Raw genomic sequence first — 18,538 nt, 5'->3', positions numbered from 1 at the left:
AATTATACCCTTAGAGGATGTGTGTTTTGCTTTCTATGAGTTTAATTTTCTTATGTGTGGTGTTTTGATGAAGCCAGACTTGTGAATAATTTGGTAGAATCACTCATAGTTGAAGGTTGAGTTCTGTTAAGACATCAAGGCAACATCCAACACAATACTATCTATCTATCTATCTATCTATCTATCTATCTATCTATCTATCTATCTATCTATCTATCTATCTATCTATCTATCTATCTATCTATCTATCTATCTATCTATCTATCTATCACTTTCTAGGTTAACAATTTAGTTTACAAATCTTCTTATATTGTTTATGATATTCTTTCTACAATTTTATAGATTATATTCTTTACAAAAATATATACAGAAGTGTTTGAGTCCCTAAGTCTTCACCAGGCTTCTTTCCGAAAGCCTTCATGTTCTGGAGCATCACCTTATCTCTAAGGACATTCAGGTGAGTTTATTTCATGCCCAGTAAACTGAGAAGTGTATCAAGTGGTTTAGGGGCAGGGAGTTGTGTTCCAGTTAAATGAATGCCTCACAAATCTTTTCCATTGTAAGCAAGCTATTCATAAAAGCCTGTTCTATGTTCTACGTATGTGGCATAACATATCCTATGAATAAATAAAGGAGCAAACACTAAACTAAGCATGATATCAAGGACAGTGGTGATGTATACAGACAAAATGCATTTTTGCAAAACAAATCTTATATAAATGTATATATATATATATATATATATATATATATATATATATATATATATATATATATATATATATATATATATATATATATATTAATGTTAATTCAGCGAATTTACAGCTCATCTATCGTAATGTAGTAAAACATAATAAGAAAATTATAAATAAAGGAATAGTTTTTAGTTGATACATGAGAAGTTTTCAAAATGGGTATATTCACAGTAAATAAAGATATAAGTCAACATCAAACTACTCAAACGCTTGTTTTCTCAGTGAGGTTAAACTGTTTACTGCGTTGGGTTCCCCTGATCATTTTTTCTGATGTTGCACTGACACCTAGCGACAAAACACAAAAGCAAACATTTTCATCTAAAATAATTTCATTCGAGTTAATATCTCAAAATCATTATGTTTTTGTAAAAACTGTCATAAACTGAACTGGTTATATATAATACATTTCAGGTCGATATGTAAGTTTCAACATTGTTATTAGAGCGGGTTTTATATGTTGTCATTTTATACAATTAAACTGACTGACAGAGACCCATCCCCTCGCAGCCAATCACTGCTGTTTCTCAGTTCCAAGAGTCTTTAGTTTTATCATATTTACAAAAGACAGACACAGCTTTACAATTCTATCCGACAACAGAAGAGCTCCTAGTGCAGTGGGCAGAGCTAAAGTGTCGCAAGCACTTGAGCGCTGATTGCCAACAAAACTCAGAAATTTGATGCAGTTTCAACACCTGCGTTTCCAACTCATGACCGGTATCGTTTATTGCTGGACTGCTCCAACTTTCAGTATCAAATGTCTGCAAATACACCATCAAACTGGACATTGCTTATAAATAAACATCCGTCACGGAAATGACGGTAACAAACAAACACATGTGTGAAACAAAACTCAGTTGGTGCTTCGGAAAAACAAACTGCATCCACTGTTCCCTTAACGCTGGGTTTTTTGGGAAGCCATTCCATTTTGTAACATGAATTAAGGAAGTTTTGGGGTTGCTCTGGTTGATGTGTGCTTGGGCTCCGGGAGAAGTGCCCATATAAGGAATTCCGCCTTTCATGACGTCATGAAGGGCCATACTCTAAAATAGTTACATGGCTTCAACGCATGTTAACTTTCAGAAACTCATGCTGCATAATTCGAGATGACAACACATGACGTTCTACTTGGAGCTGTTCACATCCTTGGACTCTGAACTTTCGTGCTAATAAATATTTTTTCAATGTCTAAACATAGTGCCCTTCACTGATTTGTCCCCATTCATTAGTAAAAGTTACTCTGAACAACTTTGTGAGGTTTAAGATACCTTTTACCTATAACTTTTACTGCTATTTAGGAGATTTCTTAGAGTTAAGATAAAAACTAATTTGGGAATACTGCCACTGATTTGTTTGTCCCGTATGTTTACAATCACTATATATATATATATATATATATATATATATATATATATAACTGTCTGGTTAATCATAGAAGCAATTTGCAGGTGTGTTTAACCGGAATCAACATATTTGTATGCAGCCGCCTCAGCGAGTTTTGTGCTTCGAATATGTGCAGCATTATATGAAGGCACTGCTGGGCAAGATATGCGCCAGATGGCGCTGTCGTATCGTGTTGCCAGGTGCTCTTTTTATGAGCGAATTTGGGTCGTCTTTTAATCAGCTTGCTTATTTTTCCAGCGTGATCTGGCAACATTGAGTTTCTGGCCTTACGAGTCAACAGCAGCTTCCTGAGTTCAGTTTCAAACACCCAGCTGCACAAAAATGGTATGTTTTCATTTATCAGAACCGGTTTCCTTATCAGAAAATACTTGAATTATTATTAAAACCATACGTCCGAGTAGATATTTAAACTGCTTTCCCAAAAAGCTGGAAATTTAGGACTGAAGGGTCACATGACAGCAGCGAGCTAGCGCAACTTGAGTCAGGATGTAACATTAGCCAGGCAGTCTTTTTAAAATAGATTAAATCAATGACACGCGAAGTATATTCTTTGTTATATTAAATAATTATGCTTTTATGTGTTGCAATACGTGGTATGGTGTGTTAATACTGAATGCTTAGTCCAGTAACAGTTTGCTAGCCTACAGTGGCTAGCATATTACTGTTATTCTTATGTCTTACAAGCATATGTTTACAAAATAAAATAAATGTCTAAGCATTGCCAGTGCAGCCAAAAGAAAATTGTTAAAATATTACCAAATGTGTTCATTTTACAGTGTATTTTTGTAGGGTGTAAAAACCTCAGGAACGTTTTTAAATGTATATGTACTACAATAAATATCGTTCCAAAACAGTTTCACAGAGAATAGTGCTTGCAGATTGAAACGTTGTCATGGAAGTGCTTTTGTAAGTGATACTGTGATCTTATGGGAAGCCTCAGCAGCTCTTACCCCAAGCTTCACACTAACTGCCTGCAAGTGCCATTCATTCATTCATCAACAATCAGCTAACATTCAGTCCAATTTATGTTGAGTTTCCAGTTGATATTATTTATCCACTTTGTTTCCGTTTTCTGTCTGTCTTTCATCTTTTGTATGTTGTTTTTTGTTGTGATTATGCATCCACATCCCTTCCCTCACACCCTTCCTCACCCACTGTTCCCCATCCTGACCTCTGCATCGTATTCAGGCTGGTCACAGAGTAAGTGCCTCTCCAGACCTCTAGTGCTCACGGTTTTCTCAGTTTTAGACTAGTGCTTCTGTGTCCTCTGGGCTGCTGGATCTAGCATGATTCCTCTTTCACCCTCAGTCTTGCTTTCTGTTTGCATTGCTCTGGGTTTAGAATGCTCTTCATCAAGTCGATCTAATTTCTGTGGTCATCAAGTAGTTAATAATCTAATTATAAGCTTGCAGAATGATTGAGCATTGAAGAATACTCTTCCACCATGTTGAGAATATATAGTCCTGTTTCTAAGCATTACAGAAACTTTTGTGTGTTTTATGAACAATGTGAGGTATATTTTAAACTCAAGCTAAATCGAGTATCAGTGAGACTTGGTCAAACATACTGATCTCATAAGAATATTGGCTGATGTTTGGAATGGGATACTAATGTACTATGTACACTGCTGTATTTGCGGAAAACTGCATACTACTTTATTTGAAAAGTATGTGAGACTGTATGCAACAATGAACATTTTTAAACAGCAGTATGTTATTGTTGTATTGTTTGTCACATGACCTCATTTATTCTGTGCACATTTATTCAGAGTCCCATTCAATAATATTAAGGTATCTTTACAATGCCAAGTTAAGGTTGCTCTGTGCCTGCTTAAAATTCAGTGTAAAAGGCACAATGCCATATAAATTCCTGACTAATTTGTGCCTGCTTAGCCTCTAGTATTAAAGTATACAGTTGTAATAGCGGTCTAAATGCATTTATGCAATAAAGACACCTATATGGCATTTCAGAAGCTCTTCTGTGCCCCCTTTGCAGTGTAAATTTGGTATTAGAAATAAAAAAGCCTAGTTGCATCCAGTTTTGTGTCCAAATGTCAAAACTTGGGGCTGTCAGATAACAAAATATTGCATACTGCACCTCATATTGCTACATACTGCAGAAACAGTAAGGCTACATCTGAAATTGCATGTTTCTGTGCAGCTAGGTACTTCCTTTGAATTATTTTGCTAGCATCAAAAATTTTTTTATGTAGTTTGAATGTGTGTAGTATGAATTTAATCCAGATACTGAATTTGCCATTTTGGCATAGTCATGTGACCTGTCAGTTGTCACTTCACTGCAATTCACAAATCCTTTCCCATGGCCTCATGGGATATCGAAGTGTCCATCGAATGTGCACTTCAAAATCTCACCAGAAATAGTAAGTCATCTAGGTACATTCCACTTTCTGTTTTATGAATGCCATGGACACACCACTCTTTTCACATACTGTTCGTTTGCTATATTGTAGGGAAGTGTATGATTTCTGATGCAGCCACAGTGTAAGATGTTAGTATGCTATTCCAAACATAGCCATGTTGTCTTCAAATGTTTAGCTGTGTTTTTATTGAAAATGCTGCATTGTGTAAGATCTCAATTTTCTATAGTACCAAAGATTTGATTCTACTGAACAGTTTTTTTAGGCTTGTATGCTCATAGTTTAATCTCAGCCTGTTTTAGGTTCAGCAAGTTCAGCTGAGCTAACGGTCTTAGAATCGGCTCCTTGTGCTCAGCTTTGACCTAATTGCTGTCTGAAGAAAATTTGACACATCAATGCATCCAAATAGATTCCAAAGGCAAAACATTCTCTCCCAAATGTTTTAATTAAAGATTTCATTCAGACGGCAATGCTTTGCTTACGACGCCACTATACCTTCACTCTATGTGTCCAGCAACATAGGTTGGAACACTAACAAGTTTTATTTCGCCATTAGCTGGTCCTCGTGTTAGGTGACCTTCACATTCCCCACCGATGCAACACCCTACCTGCCAAATTCAAGAAGTTGCTAGTGCCTGGCAAGATTCAGCACATCCTCTGCACAGGAAACCTTTGTACAAAGGAGAGCTACGACTACCTGAAAACACTGGCTGGAGATGTGCACATAGTCAGAGGAGACTTTGATGAGGTGACTTAGAGTTCCTATTTCTGTTTTTCATTGTTTGTTTGTTTATGCACTCTTTTAACTATCCTCATTGCCTGTTTCGAAATTATAGAACTTGAATTATCCAGAACAGAAGGTGGTGACAGTGGGGCAGTTCAAAATCGGCCTTATCCATGGACACCAAGTGATCCCGTGGGGCGACATGGCGAGCTTGGCGCTGCTTCAAAGGCAGCTGGATGTAGATATCCTTATTTCTGGTCACACACACAAATTTGAGGCTTTCGAGAATGAGAATAAATTTTATATTAACCCCGGATCTGCCACAGGGGCCTATAGCGCACTGGAAAGGTATAACATTTACTTTTATAATCTCTGCATCGTGTTATATGCAATTGATTACATGATTTGTGATGAAATTGTCTCTTAACAGCAACATCACACCATCGTTTGTTTTGATGGACATTCAAGCATCTACAGTGGTAACGTATGTCTATCAGCTCATTGGAGACGACGTCAAAGTCGAGAGAATCGAATACAAAAAGTCTTAAAGATCACGGATACTGTCAGCTGCCTTCTTTCAGGATGCTAATCTTGTCATTCCCTCTCACCTGAACGTCACAAATGCTGTATCATAATGTTACGCTATATTTTAATGTAATATATAATACTGTTTATATGTCACCAGAATGTCAGCATTGTGGTTCAGCAGATTGTTGTTGAGGATGCAATCATGCTGCGTTATTTGCATAATGTTAGTGTGAATTAGTCTTCTAAATATGTTATGTGCCCTATTAATTTTTCAAGGCCCATGTTAAGTCATCTTTCATCAAATAAAACCCCACATCACATGAGCAGTGTCATTTTGTTGTTTTATTTTTTAAGAAAACACTGAATGCACGTTATTAAAATCAGTATTTTAAAATGTCTGGAACAGCCTTTTACTTAAAACTGGATCATCTCGGAGATGTTTTAAGACTAAGAATGATCTTGTTAGATATTTTTCACAAATGACAAAACAGATTGATGTGTTAGGTAAGGAATAGATAGTACTCATCATCGTCTTCTGATTCATTGAAAGACAGGCCACTTATGTGTCCTGCAAGATAAGAATCCATTTCAGTTGCCTCGCATTCAAAGTCATCTTCCCATGGACGTGATTCTGGAAATATAGGTCAGTTTTAAATAATGTTAAATACAGCTAAATTCTTTAAATAATGTAAAGATTTCATAATATCAGGATCATAAAGAATCCTGTATATTACACTATTTTTAGGCTGTAAAGCAGCAAACCTACCCCGTGAAGAAGCGTGTTTTGCAGTTTTGGTCTTAGTTCTTTTTGTTGAATGTATTGTGTTTGGCTTTGCAAATCCAGAAGACACTCTGTGTGGTTGTTAAGTATTAGAATCACAGCTATTTCTATTTCAGTGTTTCAACATTTTCGCAGGTGGCAACATTTCCTTACCTTTGATGATTGACAAGTTTAGGTAAAGTAGTTTTCTTCACTTTCTCTGAGGTCGAAGATCTCTTTCCACTTTCTTTTGTCCTGCTCGTAGATGTAATTTGGGAGTTTGTCGTGTGCTTCACTTGTGGGATGCGTGTTGACATCTGCAGCTTCACGTTCAGATGCACATTCGCATCTGGCACTAAATATGAAGTACAATAAATTATAAATTTCTTTGTAATGAAAGATCTTGCTAATACAGGCAAAATAAGTTCAGAGGCGTTGGTTCACCTGTCCTGATACAGCGGTGTAATACATTCATATAGTGTTGACATATTAGCTGCCGCATGTGCTCTTTACTGTAGGCCTCTGCGAAATTATACAGAAAACGCTTCTGTCCGGGTGTCAGGCCTGGGTGCTGAAAACAAAGTGAATTTGAATTATGAGATACTTGGCATAAGTTTCTAAATGACTGCTGAACCAGTCCAGATATCAGATGTATTTATCAATTCATTGCAATATATATATATATTTGAATATATTTTAAAATGCAATGTTCCAGTAATGGCAAAGCTACATTTTCAGCAGCCAAATTTTTTTTTTTTTTTTTATGACAGCAATAAATTCCATTATTTATATATATATATATATATATATATATGATCAAATTGTTCTTTGAAACGGCAATCGTAATATTTCACATTACTGTTTTACTTTCATTTTAATCAAATAAAGATATAGGTTTCTTTTTAAAAACTTTTCTAAAGCAATCTCTAATCATTGCGCACATTTTCCTGATAGTATATATTTTCATGAAATACCTGTAAGAATGGAGCAGCAGCCATGATCTTAGGGATATGAATAGTTTTAGTGCCCCGATCTTGTTCTGGCACTTGAACAGTTGCAGGTTTTTGTATTTTATGTCCAAATACTGAGTTTGTTTTGCCTGGATAAAAGGGGAAAATTAAGTCCATTCACTGAATATTTAGTTACAGTTTACGTGAGAAATATTAATACAAGTAATAGTTCCCAGAAAATCGTTAGCTACACATATGACAGCCGTTCGTCTTAAGAAGGTTTTTAGAATGCCTGTTTGGTCCCACTCAACTGGGTCAGAGACTCTGGTTACTCTGTCCAAATTATACAGGTGTAATGTTTCGGTAATTTACACATATTAATATTACTTCTGTATCCATATGGAAAAAGACAAACTTAGTGTACATGCTGTTGCAGATGTACATACTGTATTTACAGTTGTATACAACAGGAAAAATGCAAAAGAGCTGCTGTAGAAATGCAGAGACGTGATTCAAGATTTTATAATTTTAGGATAGTACAACAAACTTACCAGCGTGCACATGACTAAGACCAGATGGCCTGTCAAGGGAAATATTATATCACAGGAAATATAATCTATGCAACAACAACACAAAGTAATTTGCATAGCCGTTGTAAAATATTCAAGGACTTAACGTACCTTAAAGGCAAAAACGACTTTCTGTGGTACAGACGACTTTTATCGTTGCTTTCGAGGAATTTCACGTGTTTTTTCATGCCGGAATGTTACCGTTACTTGAACTGGGGCTTGTAGAATATTTACAAGCGATATTAAATGACCTGTAATGCCATCCGATACTGAGCGCGTTTCCAGTGTTTTGACCTCTACAGGCTTCCGTTGGTGACAGAAAAAAAAAAACAGCATGGCTGCTGTAGATATTGTAAGATGAACACATTGCTGAGGCAAATTTGGTGAAATAAGTTAAAACTACATACTGTCTAGTGCTGTTGGAGCTGGAGAATTTACAATGCCTCGATACGCGCAACTGGTGATGGGTCCTGCCGGAAGTGGAAAGGTAATTCAGTACCAGGAGGACTAACTTAGTTGCGTTAACATAATAAATGATACCCAATAGTTATTTTTTTTATTTTTTTGTGTGCATATCTATGCTGAAGAGTTAAATATAAAACACCAGTCTGGTCTGTTTTGCTTGTAATTATTTTAGCCTAAGCATAATACTTGAACCATTAATATATCGATTCTTACTATGGGTTATAGTGATGTATATACTGAATTCGAGTTGTTCTCTGTATTTTCAGAGCACTTACTGTGCCACAATGTTAGAGCACTGTCAGGCCCTCAATCGATCTGTACAGGTGGTGAATCTGGATCCAGCTGCAGAGCATTTTAACTATCCTGTCATGGCAGGTCCGGAATCAACAGATACACACTCTGAGCAGTTTATATCAGAAGATTTTTAGGATCATGAGAAATAAATATAGTCAAAGGTTCTCGAGCATTTCACTGGTATAGTCTAATGTGTAGTCACTAACGGTGTCATTATTTACATTGTTTTAATTATTTACAATGAGTCGAGTAAAATAAAAATAAACTATAATAAAAAATACATGATTTCGGTATTTATTAATTTTTAATAATACATTTATTATTAACTTTTAAGATAAAAAGTCAAATAATAAATTACCTTTTAATCAAATATTATAAGGGCAAAAAAGAAAAACATGGATGAATCATCTACAATAAGATGTCACGCATTTAGAAAATAGATAGGTGATGCATTTGGATTTCATTATAATTTAAAGTTAATAAGTCTTCTAATAAATATTGACATTAAATATAAAAAAAATACAAAAGTCATACAATTTGTATTTCATAACTATGGTTGCAACTGCTCTCAAATCCAAGGTAGATATAGAAATAGATAAAGATATAAACTTTATTGTCAGACAATGTCTGAAATATTTGTGTAACAGTTTCTTGCACACTACGTTGTTACAAACAAAACACAACATTTCACTGTAGACATAGACACACTAAATACGATATAAGAAAAACACCTCAAGAAATGTTTTAAGACATTTAATATGTTCTGTTACAATTTTCACCGTACGCAGATATTCGAGAATTGATCCAGGTAGATGATGTTATGGAGGATGACTCTCTGAGATTCGGCCCCAACGGAGGTCTGATCTTCTGTATGGAGTACTTCGCTAACAACTTTGACTGGCTGGAGGAGAGTCTTGGTCATGTGGAGGACGACTACATACTGTTTGATTGCCCTGGTAAGAGCTGATGTCCCAGATGTATGGTGCTGTTGAGGATTGGCATGGAACGATACCGAGCATTGTGTCCTCTGAACTGCAGGTCAGATCGAGCTGTACACGCATCTGCCTGTAATGAAGCAGCTCGTGGAGCAGCTGCAGCAGTGGGAATTTCGTGTGTGTGGAGTCTTCCTGGTTGACTCACAGTTCATGGTCGAGACCTTTAAGGTGATGTTTGGCAGACGGCAATGATAAAATATTTAAAATATATGATTTTATAAAATGTATATATTATAAAATATATGTATTACAGTGTTATAGAATGGAAATTAACTCTGATTTGGCAAACGTGACCAGGGCCATGAACAAATGATTAAATTTGTAAAATCTTTTCTTTTTTTTCTAGTTTATCTCTGGAGTTATGGCTGCTTTGAGTGCTATGGTGACACTAGAAACCTCACAAGTCAACATAATGACCAAAATGGATCTACTCAGTCCAAAGGCTAAGAAGGAAATGGAGAAGTATGTTCATGTAATGCGATCCACTTGTAATTCACTTTGTCTTGATTTAGATGACATGACAGTGTGTTCTATTTTATTTTTAGGTATCTGGACCCAGACATGTACTCCATGATGGAGGACAACTCTGTAGCTTTGAGAAGCAAGAAATTCAGGAAATTAACCAAGGCAATATGTGGTTTGGTAAGTTACAAAAATGCTGCCTCCTGTTTTCATTTTTTTTTTTTTTTCATTCTGTGTTTAATTACTACGATGGCACTGTTTTCTATAGATTGATGATTACAGTATGGTTCGTTTCCTGCCTTTTGACCGCACGGATGAGGAGGGCATCAACATCGTCCTGCAGCACATTGATTTCTCCATACAGTATGGTGAAGACCTGGAGTTTAAAGAGCCCAGGGTTTGTGCATAAAGTTACTGCCATCTGCTATGAACTGATGTTTGATTCCAAGATATATTTATAAAGCTTGTTTATTACAAACAGTTGTTTAGACTAAATTACTTTTAGATTACAACAAAATTAGCAATTTGCACATTAAACTGCTCTATTTTTTTCCCCTACAGGAAACTGATGGGGAACCCAGTAACCCAAATGTTGATGAGTTCTTCCAAGACAGAGATGATTCTTGAGCGAGAGGAGAGATCATACTTCAAAGACAGATAGTTTTCCACTAAATAAGAGTTACATTTATTTAAACTATATTTTGTGTCACTTTCATTCATAATATCATTAGTTGAAGGATGCAACCATAACCTGTGCTATGCCTCAGTCTTTGCAGAGTTTTATAAAATGTAATTTATTTTTTAGAAGTGTGTATTTATTTTTGCAGTAAAAACATGGAAATGGAAAATGTGGTGTTTTCTTTTTTTTTTTTTTTTTTATCAGTTATTAATTGTGTCATAACCCAGTTGCATAAAAGTCTTAGACAGACTTTGACAGAGACGAGAGAAATAGTTGATCGTTATCATGAGATTGTTCAATAGTGGACAGTTATATTTGCCCCCAGTCATGAATATTTGGTTATATCCTTGTTAAAACCTAATGCCATAAAAAAAAAAAAAAAAAAAAAACGTTATTTTATATATAAGCACAACTGAGAACTGTTATCCTTCTGCGCCCCCCAGTGGTTATGTCCGGATATTTTACTCAACTTCCTGTATCGGTGTTAGGAGCTTTTTCTTTTACTGTCTATGGTTAGGAGGGACAGCGGAAGCGGCGGACCGTAGCGCTGACATTCATTTTTTTGCCTGTAAAATTTTTTATATATTGTACCAAAATGCCGGTAAGGAATCATTAAACTTAACGATTGGCGCAATTGTTTACGTTCTGGGCAGTTTGTTGTGCCACGTTTTAGATATTTTAGCGTTATTAGCCATAGAGCTAACATACATCATATTACTCTGGCCATTTTTCTACAAATGTAACCGTTTTATAAATACACATTATATATAATATTATTATTGCCAAGGATGTACATGTAGGTTTTAGAAATATGTTGTCCGAAACCGAATTTGTGCTTCTCTCCATCATGCGAAGAACTTGATTTTCTTGTTTACATTAAGCTCAGTGATCGCTGAATTTCGTTAAACGTTGGTCGCCTTTAAAACAAATTTGCTATATGAAAGGAATCTTACTAAATAGCTCTTGCCTCTTTTGTAATTTTCTACTCGCTTCAGGCTTACCACTCAAGCCTGATGGATGCAGACACCAAACTGGTGGGGAATATGGCATTACTGCCCCTTAAAACACAGTTTAAGGGTCCTGCTGCTAAAGAAAGTAAGAACGTTTGATTTAAGACTCTCCTGTGAGATCAGAGTTGTGTCTGGTTGTTCCTTAAATGGTCATCTTTAGTAAAGGGTATTTGACAAATCCTCTCTTCCTTCATGTTTCCATATTCAGCCAAAGACACAGACATTATTGATGAGGCCATCTACTACTTCAAAGCCAATGTTTTCTTCAAGAACTATGAAATTAAGGTAAGGTGGATGACCGTACAGCGGGCTGGCTGTGCAGGAGCCCGAAAAATGCACTTGCTTGCCTTAACTTGCATTATATACATATGTAATCAGTTGTAATTTAACCTTAACTGTTGAGATTTTGTATTGAAGTGTTTTTTTGTTTGTTTGTTTTTTAAAGAATGAGGCTGATCGGACTTTGATTTACACCACTCTTTACATCTCTGAATGCCTTAAGAAGCTCCAGAAGGTAACTTTTGAAGAATAAAAGCTCATTGTATATTTCAAACGTTAAGTGTTGAATTGTTTATCAGGTTTTTTTCATTTTCCTCATTGTTAATGCTTCTTAAGTAACAGTCTAATAAATGATTCATAGTGCAGTTCAAGAGGCCAAGGAGAGAAGGAGATGTACACGCTGGGAATTACCAACTTTCCTATCCCTGGAGAACCTGGCTTCCCTCTGAATGCCATGTATTCTAAACCCTCTAACAAACAGGAGGAAGGTATGGCACAATGAAGTCAAAACTTATCTGGGTCTGGTTGATTTAAACATCCACTAAGACCTTCTTTACGATGAGTTTATTAGAAGTGTTATTGATGCTTACAGAAAAGATCTAGATACCGTGTTTTTCTCCTGGACAGAAACGATGAGGGCTTACCTGCAACAAATCCGGCAGGAGACGGGACTGAGATTGTGTGACCGTGTGTTCGACCCTCAGACAGACAAACCAAGCAAGGTGAGGCATATGGAAATATATGCAGTCAAATCAAGGTGATCGACAAAAGCAGGAGACGGTTTTTATAGGCATTTTATTTTATCTAGTTATTTAATTTATGGGCACTGTGACAGTTTTCTCTAAAGTCTTGTTACTGAAACGCAAAAATAAAATGTAAGTGTAAGGTTAGTTTTTAGGATGTTTTTTTGACGAGGCATACATTTCCTTTCAATTTCTTTGATTGTTAATACAGACTAAAAAGTTGCATAAAAACAACATGTTTTGTTTCAATTTTGTTAGTTTGTTTTTCTTTTTTAGTGTCTTGTGCATTTTGATATTATATTCATTAAACATAAGCCCTTTTTTTTACTGTAATACAATTTAAACTGAATTGTTGATTGAGAAAATATTTAGTGCGAGGACCCTATTGGAATTGCTCCAATTATTTTTATTTTTTTTTTGCATTCTAACATTTTTTTCATGACAATTTAGCACATTGCCTGTAGAAACTGAAATAACTTTTGAATATTTCAATTTTTTGAGATTCACCAAACCATTATGATTGTCTTATATGAAAGGCTTCAATGTGATGAAATTGAACTCGATAATTTTCCAATAACATTCCGATATCTGTTTCTTCTACAGTGGTGGGTGTGCTTTGTGAAGAAGCAGTTCATGAACAAAAGTCTATCTGCGCCTGGCCAGTAAGAAACCACCTAGGATCTCTTGGTATTTCTGCGTGGATGGATTTTTTGATGTCCGTTTTTTATCTTTATGTGTATGCAAGCGTGTTTGCCCTGATTCTGTTGGATATTTTTTACTGGTGATATCAAGTATATTTGATTTCGGGCCTGTCATATACAACAGGAGCCGGTCAAATAAAAATCCATTGAAGAGAAACCGCATCTGTTGTGAATGAATGAAGACGTAAGAAAATTTAAAATGAATATCCTGTCATCATTTACTCACCATTAAGCACAAAGAAGATATTTCGCAAAATGTTGGTAACCAAACAGCTGATGGTAACCATCGACTTCCATAGTATGGAAAAAAAAATACCATGGAAGACAATGGCTACCATTAACTTTTGTGTTCAGAAGAAATTCAATATAGGTTTAGAACTTGAGGGTAAGTGGCAACAGCATTGATTGTTTTTCTTTTTGGGATGGACGATGCCTTTAAACTTATTTAACTAATTTCCTACATTTTATTTTAGCCTTATTTCAATAGACAAAATCATTTTTCAGATTCAGTAGTTTCATAACAACACAATAACCGTAGTGTGCAATGATTTCATAATAGTTTTATTTATACGAACTTATTTAATAGAATAAATGATTGCTGAAGAAAGAAGTAACATTTTTGTCATTGCTCAAAAATACTGCCAAGCACCACACAAACAGGAGAAAATAAGTTTCACACCAGTAACACTCCACTGAATCCAATCAAAATGTGACCGAGACCAACTGAAAATGCACAACTTATTGCTTAAGTCTTTTGAACATTTAAATTACATTTGCATTAGTACTACGCAACACCAAACAAACCTCTCTCACACAAGATCCTAAAAGCTGTGTTGTCAAGAATCGTATGCACCTTTAGAAGATACTGAGGTAATTGCAATTTACATGACTGACAAGACATCAAAAACAGGACAGAGGCAAGACTAAAAGAGAATGAAACATAAGGACAAACCCTAGATATGTAAGACAAATGCTACATTTTAATGAGCAATTAAATGATAGGACCTTAAGGGAACAGAAGAGTGAACAGGATACAGTCATAAATGAGGTTACAAAACTACATGTGAGGGGGGGGGCATCACAAACAAATGACTGATAGAGCTATGGTACAGTACATCATATTTACATACACAAAAAAATACAGCTTTTGAGCTTACCATTTATACAAAAAAATATTCTCTGTCTCTCATGCAAATATCTAACTTTTTGGTTTGTCCAAAAGAGGATTCCAGCTCAAAAACCGACTAGACGTTGAGACGGACTTGACATCACTGAATACAATTTTCCTTTCCAATAGGAGAACAGCTTAAGGCAGCAGAGAAAGAGATGGCCCTTTGAGAGACATCTGCGGTATTGTTTTGTTTTGTTTTTTAAGGGAATAGGGCTGTCAGTGAGAAGAGAAATCTGACCATCAGCCTCTACTAGTACCATAAACGCACAAAACACGCCGAAATTGCATAAAAGACGGTTCAAAATTGATGGCTCAGTGGCAGATAAAAAAAAAAGCGAATCAAAACACAACATGTCATGCAGTACATTTCACCCTAATTAAGATAATAAATAATTCAGACACACTAAAAGGTGGAGGGTAATTGAAATTAACGAAACGTGCTAGAACTCACACATTCAGATAAAAAATATTTATATATAATATTTTACGGTGACTTTTATATCCCTAAATGGTGCAAAACCAAATAACTGGTGACTAAAATATATGTGATCGCCTATTAAGTTTGTAATTTATCCAGGGGGCTGGTTAGAATTCAGTTTACGCGATGAAGCTTTGCCACTCATAAATGTAATTCAACACATGATTAAACCTATTAAATTGATATGAGCTTGTCATGGGTTTTAAAATCAATGCCAAAATAAATCCTGAAATTGACTTCAAGATATGGAGATGGAAACTGATATGTACTGAACAAATGTAACCGTGATGGAGCATCTAGTCAAATGCCATTTCTTGGCTCTTCCTCACACAGCGGGCAACTTTCCTCTTGAACTCACCGTTGGGATCGTCTCGCCATTCTTTCTGCAAGACAGACACAAATGAGTTTCAGTCATTGCTTCAGAAGGACAAAAACATGAATTGGTATTTCATTGAAATAAACTGACATTTTGGAGTGGAATTAGGAAAAAAATGCATGTTTGACTTGATTTTATAAATCAGGAATTGGATCTATGATGGTCATAACTGTGACTTTTTGATTAATTTTCATCCAGGATGTGGATGCTTAAATGGTAATGCTTCTATTTAAAATCATTCAATACTTGCCATTAATGATGCAACCATGTTTACAATAATAATGTGTTATAGTAATGTATTTTTGAGGTGCCAACATTTTTGAAAGGCTGAATTTCTTCTGATCATATCCCAAAAACATCATGTTCATTTAGATATCATGGTGACTTTTATTATAAAACGTGATTCAATATATCATCACAAATCAGTAAACTTACAGCAGCGTCCACATTGGCTGGCGAGTCACCATTTGGATCAGCTAACATGGAGATCACGCTAATCATGATGGTCTCTACAGTGTGGATGGGCAGCCAACGCTCCTCAGGTTTCTCATAGCCAAATTTGTCCTCTCCCGGCTCATGTAGGATGGAAATGCAAACATCTCCGTTCTTCGCAACTGGTTAGAGATGATGAATAATATCAGTGGCAGCCGCTATAGGGGACAATGATTTCACCGACATGCACTCACCATTAGGATGCCAAATCTCTGTAATAAACTTCATCTTGGGAGGCCGAAGTGGGTAATCATGAGGGAAAATGAGATGTGCCTTAAAAAATCCACCTTCGCTGTAAAAAAAAAAAAAAAAAAAGTGAGTAAACGGTTTGGTTAGAAGTGATCTGAGCTTTCAGAAGACTAGATTAGTCAACCGGCCAATCTTACAGCTAAACCCAAACACCACATGGCTTGTAACAGGATTGGTTACTTACAACAATGTGTCCTGAGGGCCGATCACGACAACCTCCCACTGATAGATATCATCATCATCAATCAGACCAGCAGAAAAACCTTCCACTGGGTTTTTGTTGAGCTCTGTAAGATGTAAAACAGACACATTATTTAAATCTATATTAAATTAATTACATTATATATATATATATATATATATATATATATATATATAAGTTGGTAAGGTATATACATGCTGAGGAAGAAAAAAAATAAGACATATTTGTAAATTATAATTCGTTTCTGGCAATACTGAATATTAGATTACATTTTCAGCTAATTGGAGCTTAAGTTGCATTTTAAGAACACTAATTAACTAATAAGTTTTACCTTGCAAAATCTCTGTTTTCATAATATACATTTATAATACTGTGATCACTTGAAGAATTTAAGACGATAGAGGAATAAAGATGTGTATAATGCATGTAATTGTATAAAATAAGGCAAAAAAAATTTGTTTCTTCATTTATATTTCCTAATTTGTCTACTGCATACACGTGTCAACTGATACTATGAACAGAAAACTAAAATAATCTTGAAAATGTATCTTATTTTTATATACATGTATGAAAGGTTTAAGCTTTATGATCAAAATGTTTACACCTCACCAACTTATTAGGCACTAGCATGCTAGCAAATCCTTCTGACCTTTTTACTCTACAAGTGGAAATACGAAGCCCATAAGCTCTTACACAAACACTGACACACTGCTTTTCGTTACACACTATGTAATTTTGTTAGTACAGATAGTATAGATAAAATAATAACATAATGTCGCACTGCTCACGCTAACAGTTACGTTAGCCACCTACCTGCTAGCTGTTTTCGCAGAAGCAGGGCCGATTGCTCAGTCATTTTATTTCAACTAATGTTAACAAAATAAATAGTATCTTCAAACGAAAATTGGACGAAATAAAGTCAGAGAAATCAATGTTGGCAATCAAAGTTGTTCGACACGCAGCACTTCGGCAGTGCGTATTTGATATCTGTTTCTCATGCGCCGAGAAGCGATACATGTGATACTGGCACTGACCTCAGGGCTGTGTGTCACTAGCTAGCTGCCTACTACAGCAGTTTTGGGCGCGTTTCGACTTATGGATGGCCTAAAGTGCCGCACGCGCCCATGACGCTCAAATTTGCTGTCTATGTAGATATCTCACTAGGTTTCGAAACACAGCCAAAGTAAACGCGACCAAACATCCTTGTTGATCAATCTGCAAAAAAATATAATTTATTTTTAATATAATTTAAAAATACGTTTTTCTAAATGGTGAATAGAAGACAATTACAAATGTGTAGCGCTGTTCTTATTAACTAAAACTAAAACCTTAAAAAAAAATTGGTAATTTAAATAAATCTTATGTAAGTAGCTATTAGATGAAAATGTAAAACTTTAAAACGTATTAGAATGATTAGAATTAGAAATGTTGCATTGATAACAAGTCGAAGTAGGCTACTAAAATCACTCAAATTAAAACGGAAATAATAGGAAAGCTAAAGAAACGAAATATAAAACGACTAATAAAAAAGTAGCACAAAAATGTTCGTTTAATTATAACACCAATGACAGTGACATGTTTCCTGCAATGACAAATACAATACACAAGGGGGCAGTAACTGCTCACTTACATTTTCTCCCAAAACATCCCTAGGTAAAAGACACTTAGTAGTAGACATTTCGTGGTTTAGTTTAATTTTATTCACTAATAAATTATAAATAGTATAACATATGCTTCTTAATTTGATTACATATCTTAATATGTCAAAACTGTGTCTTCAGATCAGCCCGAATCAGTGAATCTGAGTCGATTCTCAAAGCCTGGCCCATCCAATATCTTGAGAGCTTTACAATCCTCCTGACATGCCAGAATCTT

General features: G+C 35.4%; 5 protein-coding genes across 7 annotated transcripts; 3 read left to right on the top strand and 2 right to left on the bottom strand.

The window, feature by feature from the left end:
- The first annotated feature begins 2,380 nt into the window (after positions 1-2,380).
- Positions 2,381-6,111, top strand: LOC113064333 (vacuolar protein sorting-associated protein 29). Of its 2 annotated transcripts, XM_026235068.1 has the most exons (5): positions 2,400-2,483; positions 3,348-3,359; positions 5,093-5,284; positions 5,373-5,608; positions 5,691-6,111. In XM_026235068.1, exons 1-5 carry the CDS (start codon positions 2,481-2,483, stop codon positions 5,806-5,808), a joined length of 561 nt encoding a protein of 186 aa, XP_026090853.1. In that variant the 5' UTR covers positions 2,400-2,480; the 3' UTR covers positions 5,809-6,111. The 2 variants fall into 2 exon arrangements, with proteins under 2 accessions (XP_026090855.1, XP_026090853.1); XM_026235070.1 differs by lacking the exon at positions 3,348-3,359 and having other exon boundaries at positions 2,381-2,483.
- LOC113064332 (protein FAM216A-like) lies at positions 6,109-8,386 on the bottom strand. Of its 2 annotated transcripts, XM_026235067.1 has the most exons (7): positions 8,179-8,318; positions 8,050-8,078; positions 7,523-7,647; positions 6,993-7,119; positions 6,723-6,903; positions 6,555-6,640; positions 6,109-6,419 (listed from the first exon to the last, which is right to left on the bottom strand). In XM_026235067.1, the coding sequence occupies exons 1-7, from the start codon at positions 8,253-8,255 to the stop codon at positions 6,289-6,291; spliced, it is 756 nt and encodes a 251-aa protein (XP_026090852.1). In that variant the 5' UTR covers positions 8,256-8,318; the 3' UTR covers positions 6,109-6,288. The 2 variants fall into 2 exon arrangements, 1 of the variants encoding a protein (XP_026090852.1); XR_003278806.1 differs by lacking the exon at positions 8,050-8,078 and having other exon boundaries at positions 6,993-7,112; positions 8,179-8,386.
- Positions 8,387-8,410: 24 nt separating this feature from the next.
- LOC113064331 (GPN-loop GTPase 3-like) lies at positions 8,411-11,291 on the top strand. The gene is made up of 8 exons (XM_026235066.1): positions 8,411-8,554; positions 8,799-8,907; positions 9,615-9,782; positions 9,865-9,989; positions 10,168-10,283; positions 10,367-10,463; positions 10,552-10,680; positions 10,845-11,291. The coding sequence occupies exons 1-8, from the start codon at positions 8,507-8,509 to the stop codon at positions 10,908-10,910; spliced, it is 858 nt and encodes a 285-aa protein (XP_026090851.1). The 5' UTR covers positions 8,411-8,506; the 3' UTR covers positions 10,911-11,291.
- Positions 11,292-11,413: 122 nt separating this feature from the next.
- LOC113064329 (actin-related protein 2/3 complex subunit 3) lies at positions 11,414-13,855 on the top strand. Its single transcript, XM_026235064.1, has 7 exons — positions 11,414-11,563; positions 11,958-12,057; positions 12,181-12,257; positions 12,418-12,486; positions 12,613-12,739; positions 12,879-12,973; positions 13,598-13,855. Exons 1-7 carry the CDS (start codon positions 11,558-11,560, stop codon positions 13,658-13,660), a joined length of 537 nt encoding a protein of 178 aa, XP_026090849.1. The 5' UTR covers positions 11,414-11,557; the 3' UTR covers positions 13,661-13,855.
- A 380-nt stretch (positions 13,856-14,235) lies between these two features.
- Positions 14,236-17,717, bottom strand: LOC113064330 (ubiquitin-conjugating enzyme E2 G1-like). Its single transcript, XM_026235065.1, has 5 exons — positions 17,477-17,717; positions 16,646-16,748; positions 16,407-16,504; positions 16,156-16,334; positions 14,236-15,727 (listed from the first exon to the last, which is right to left on the bottom strand). The coding sequence occupies exons 1-5, from the start codon at positions 17,517-17,519 to the stop codon at positions 15,641-15,643; spliced, it is 510 nt and encodes a 169-aa protein (XP_026090850.1). The 5' UTR covers positions 17,520-17,717; the 3' UTR covers positions 14,236-15,640.
- Positions 17,718-18,538: the final 821 nt, after the last annotated feature.

This window comes from Carassius auratus, chromosome 46 (assembly GCF_003368295.1).
Source record: "Carassius auratus strain Wakin chromosome 46, ASM336829v1, whole genome shotgun sequence".
In the NCBI taxonomy this organism is placed as follows: domain Eukaryota; kingdom Metazoa; phylum Chordata; class Actinopteri; order Cypriniformes; family Cyprinidae; genus Carassius; species Carassius auratus.
This window is presented reverse-complemented; position numbering and strand designations above follow the sequence as displayed.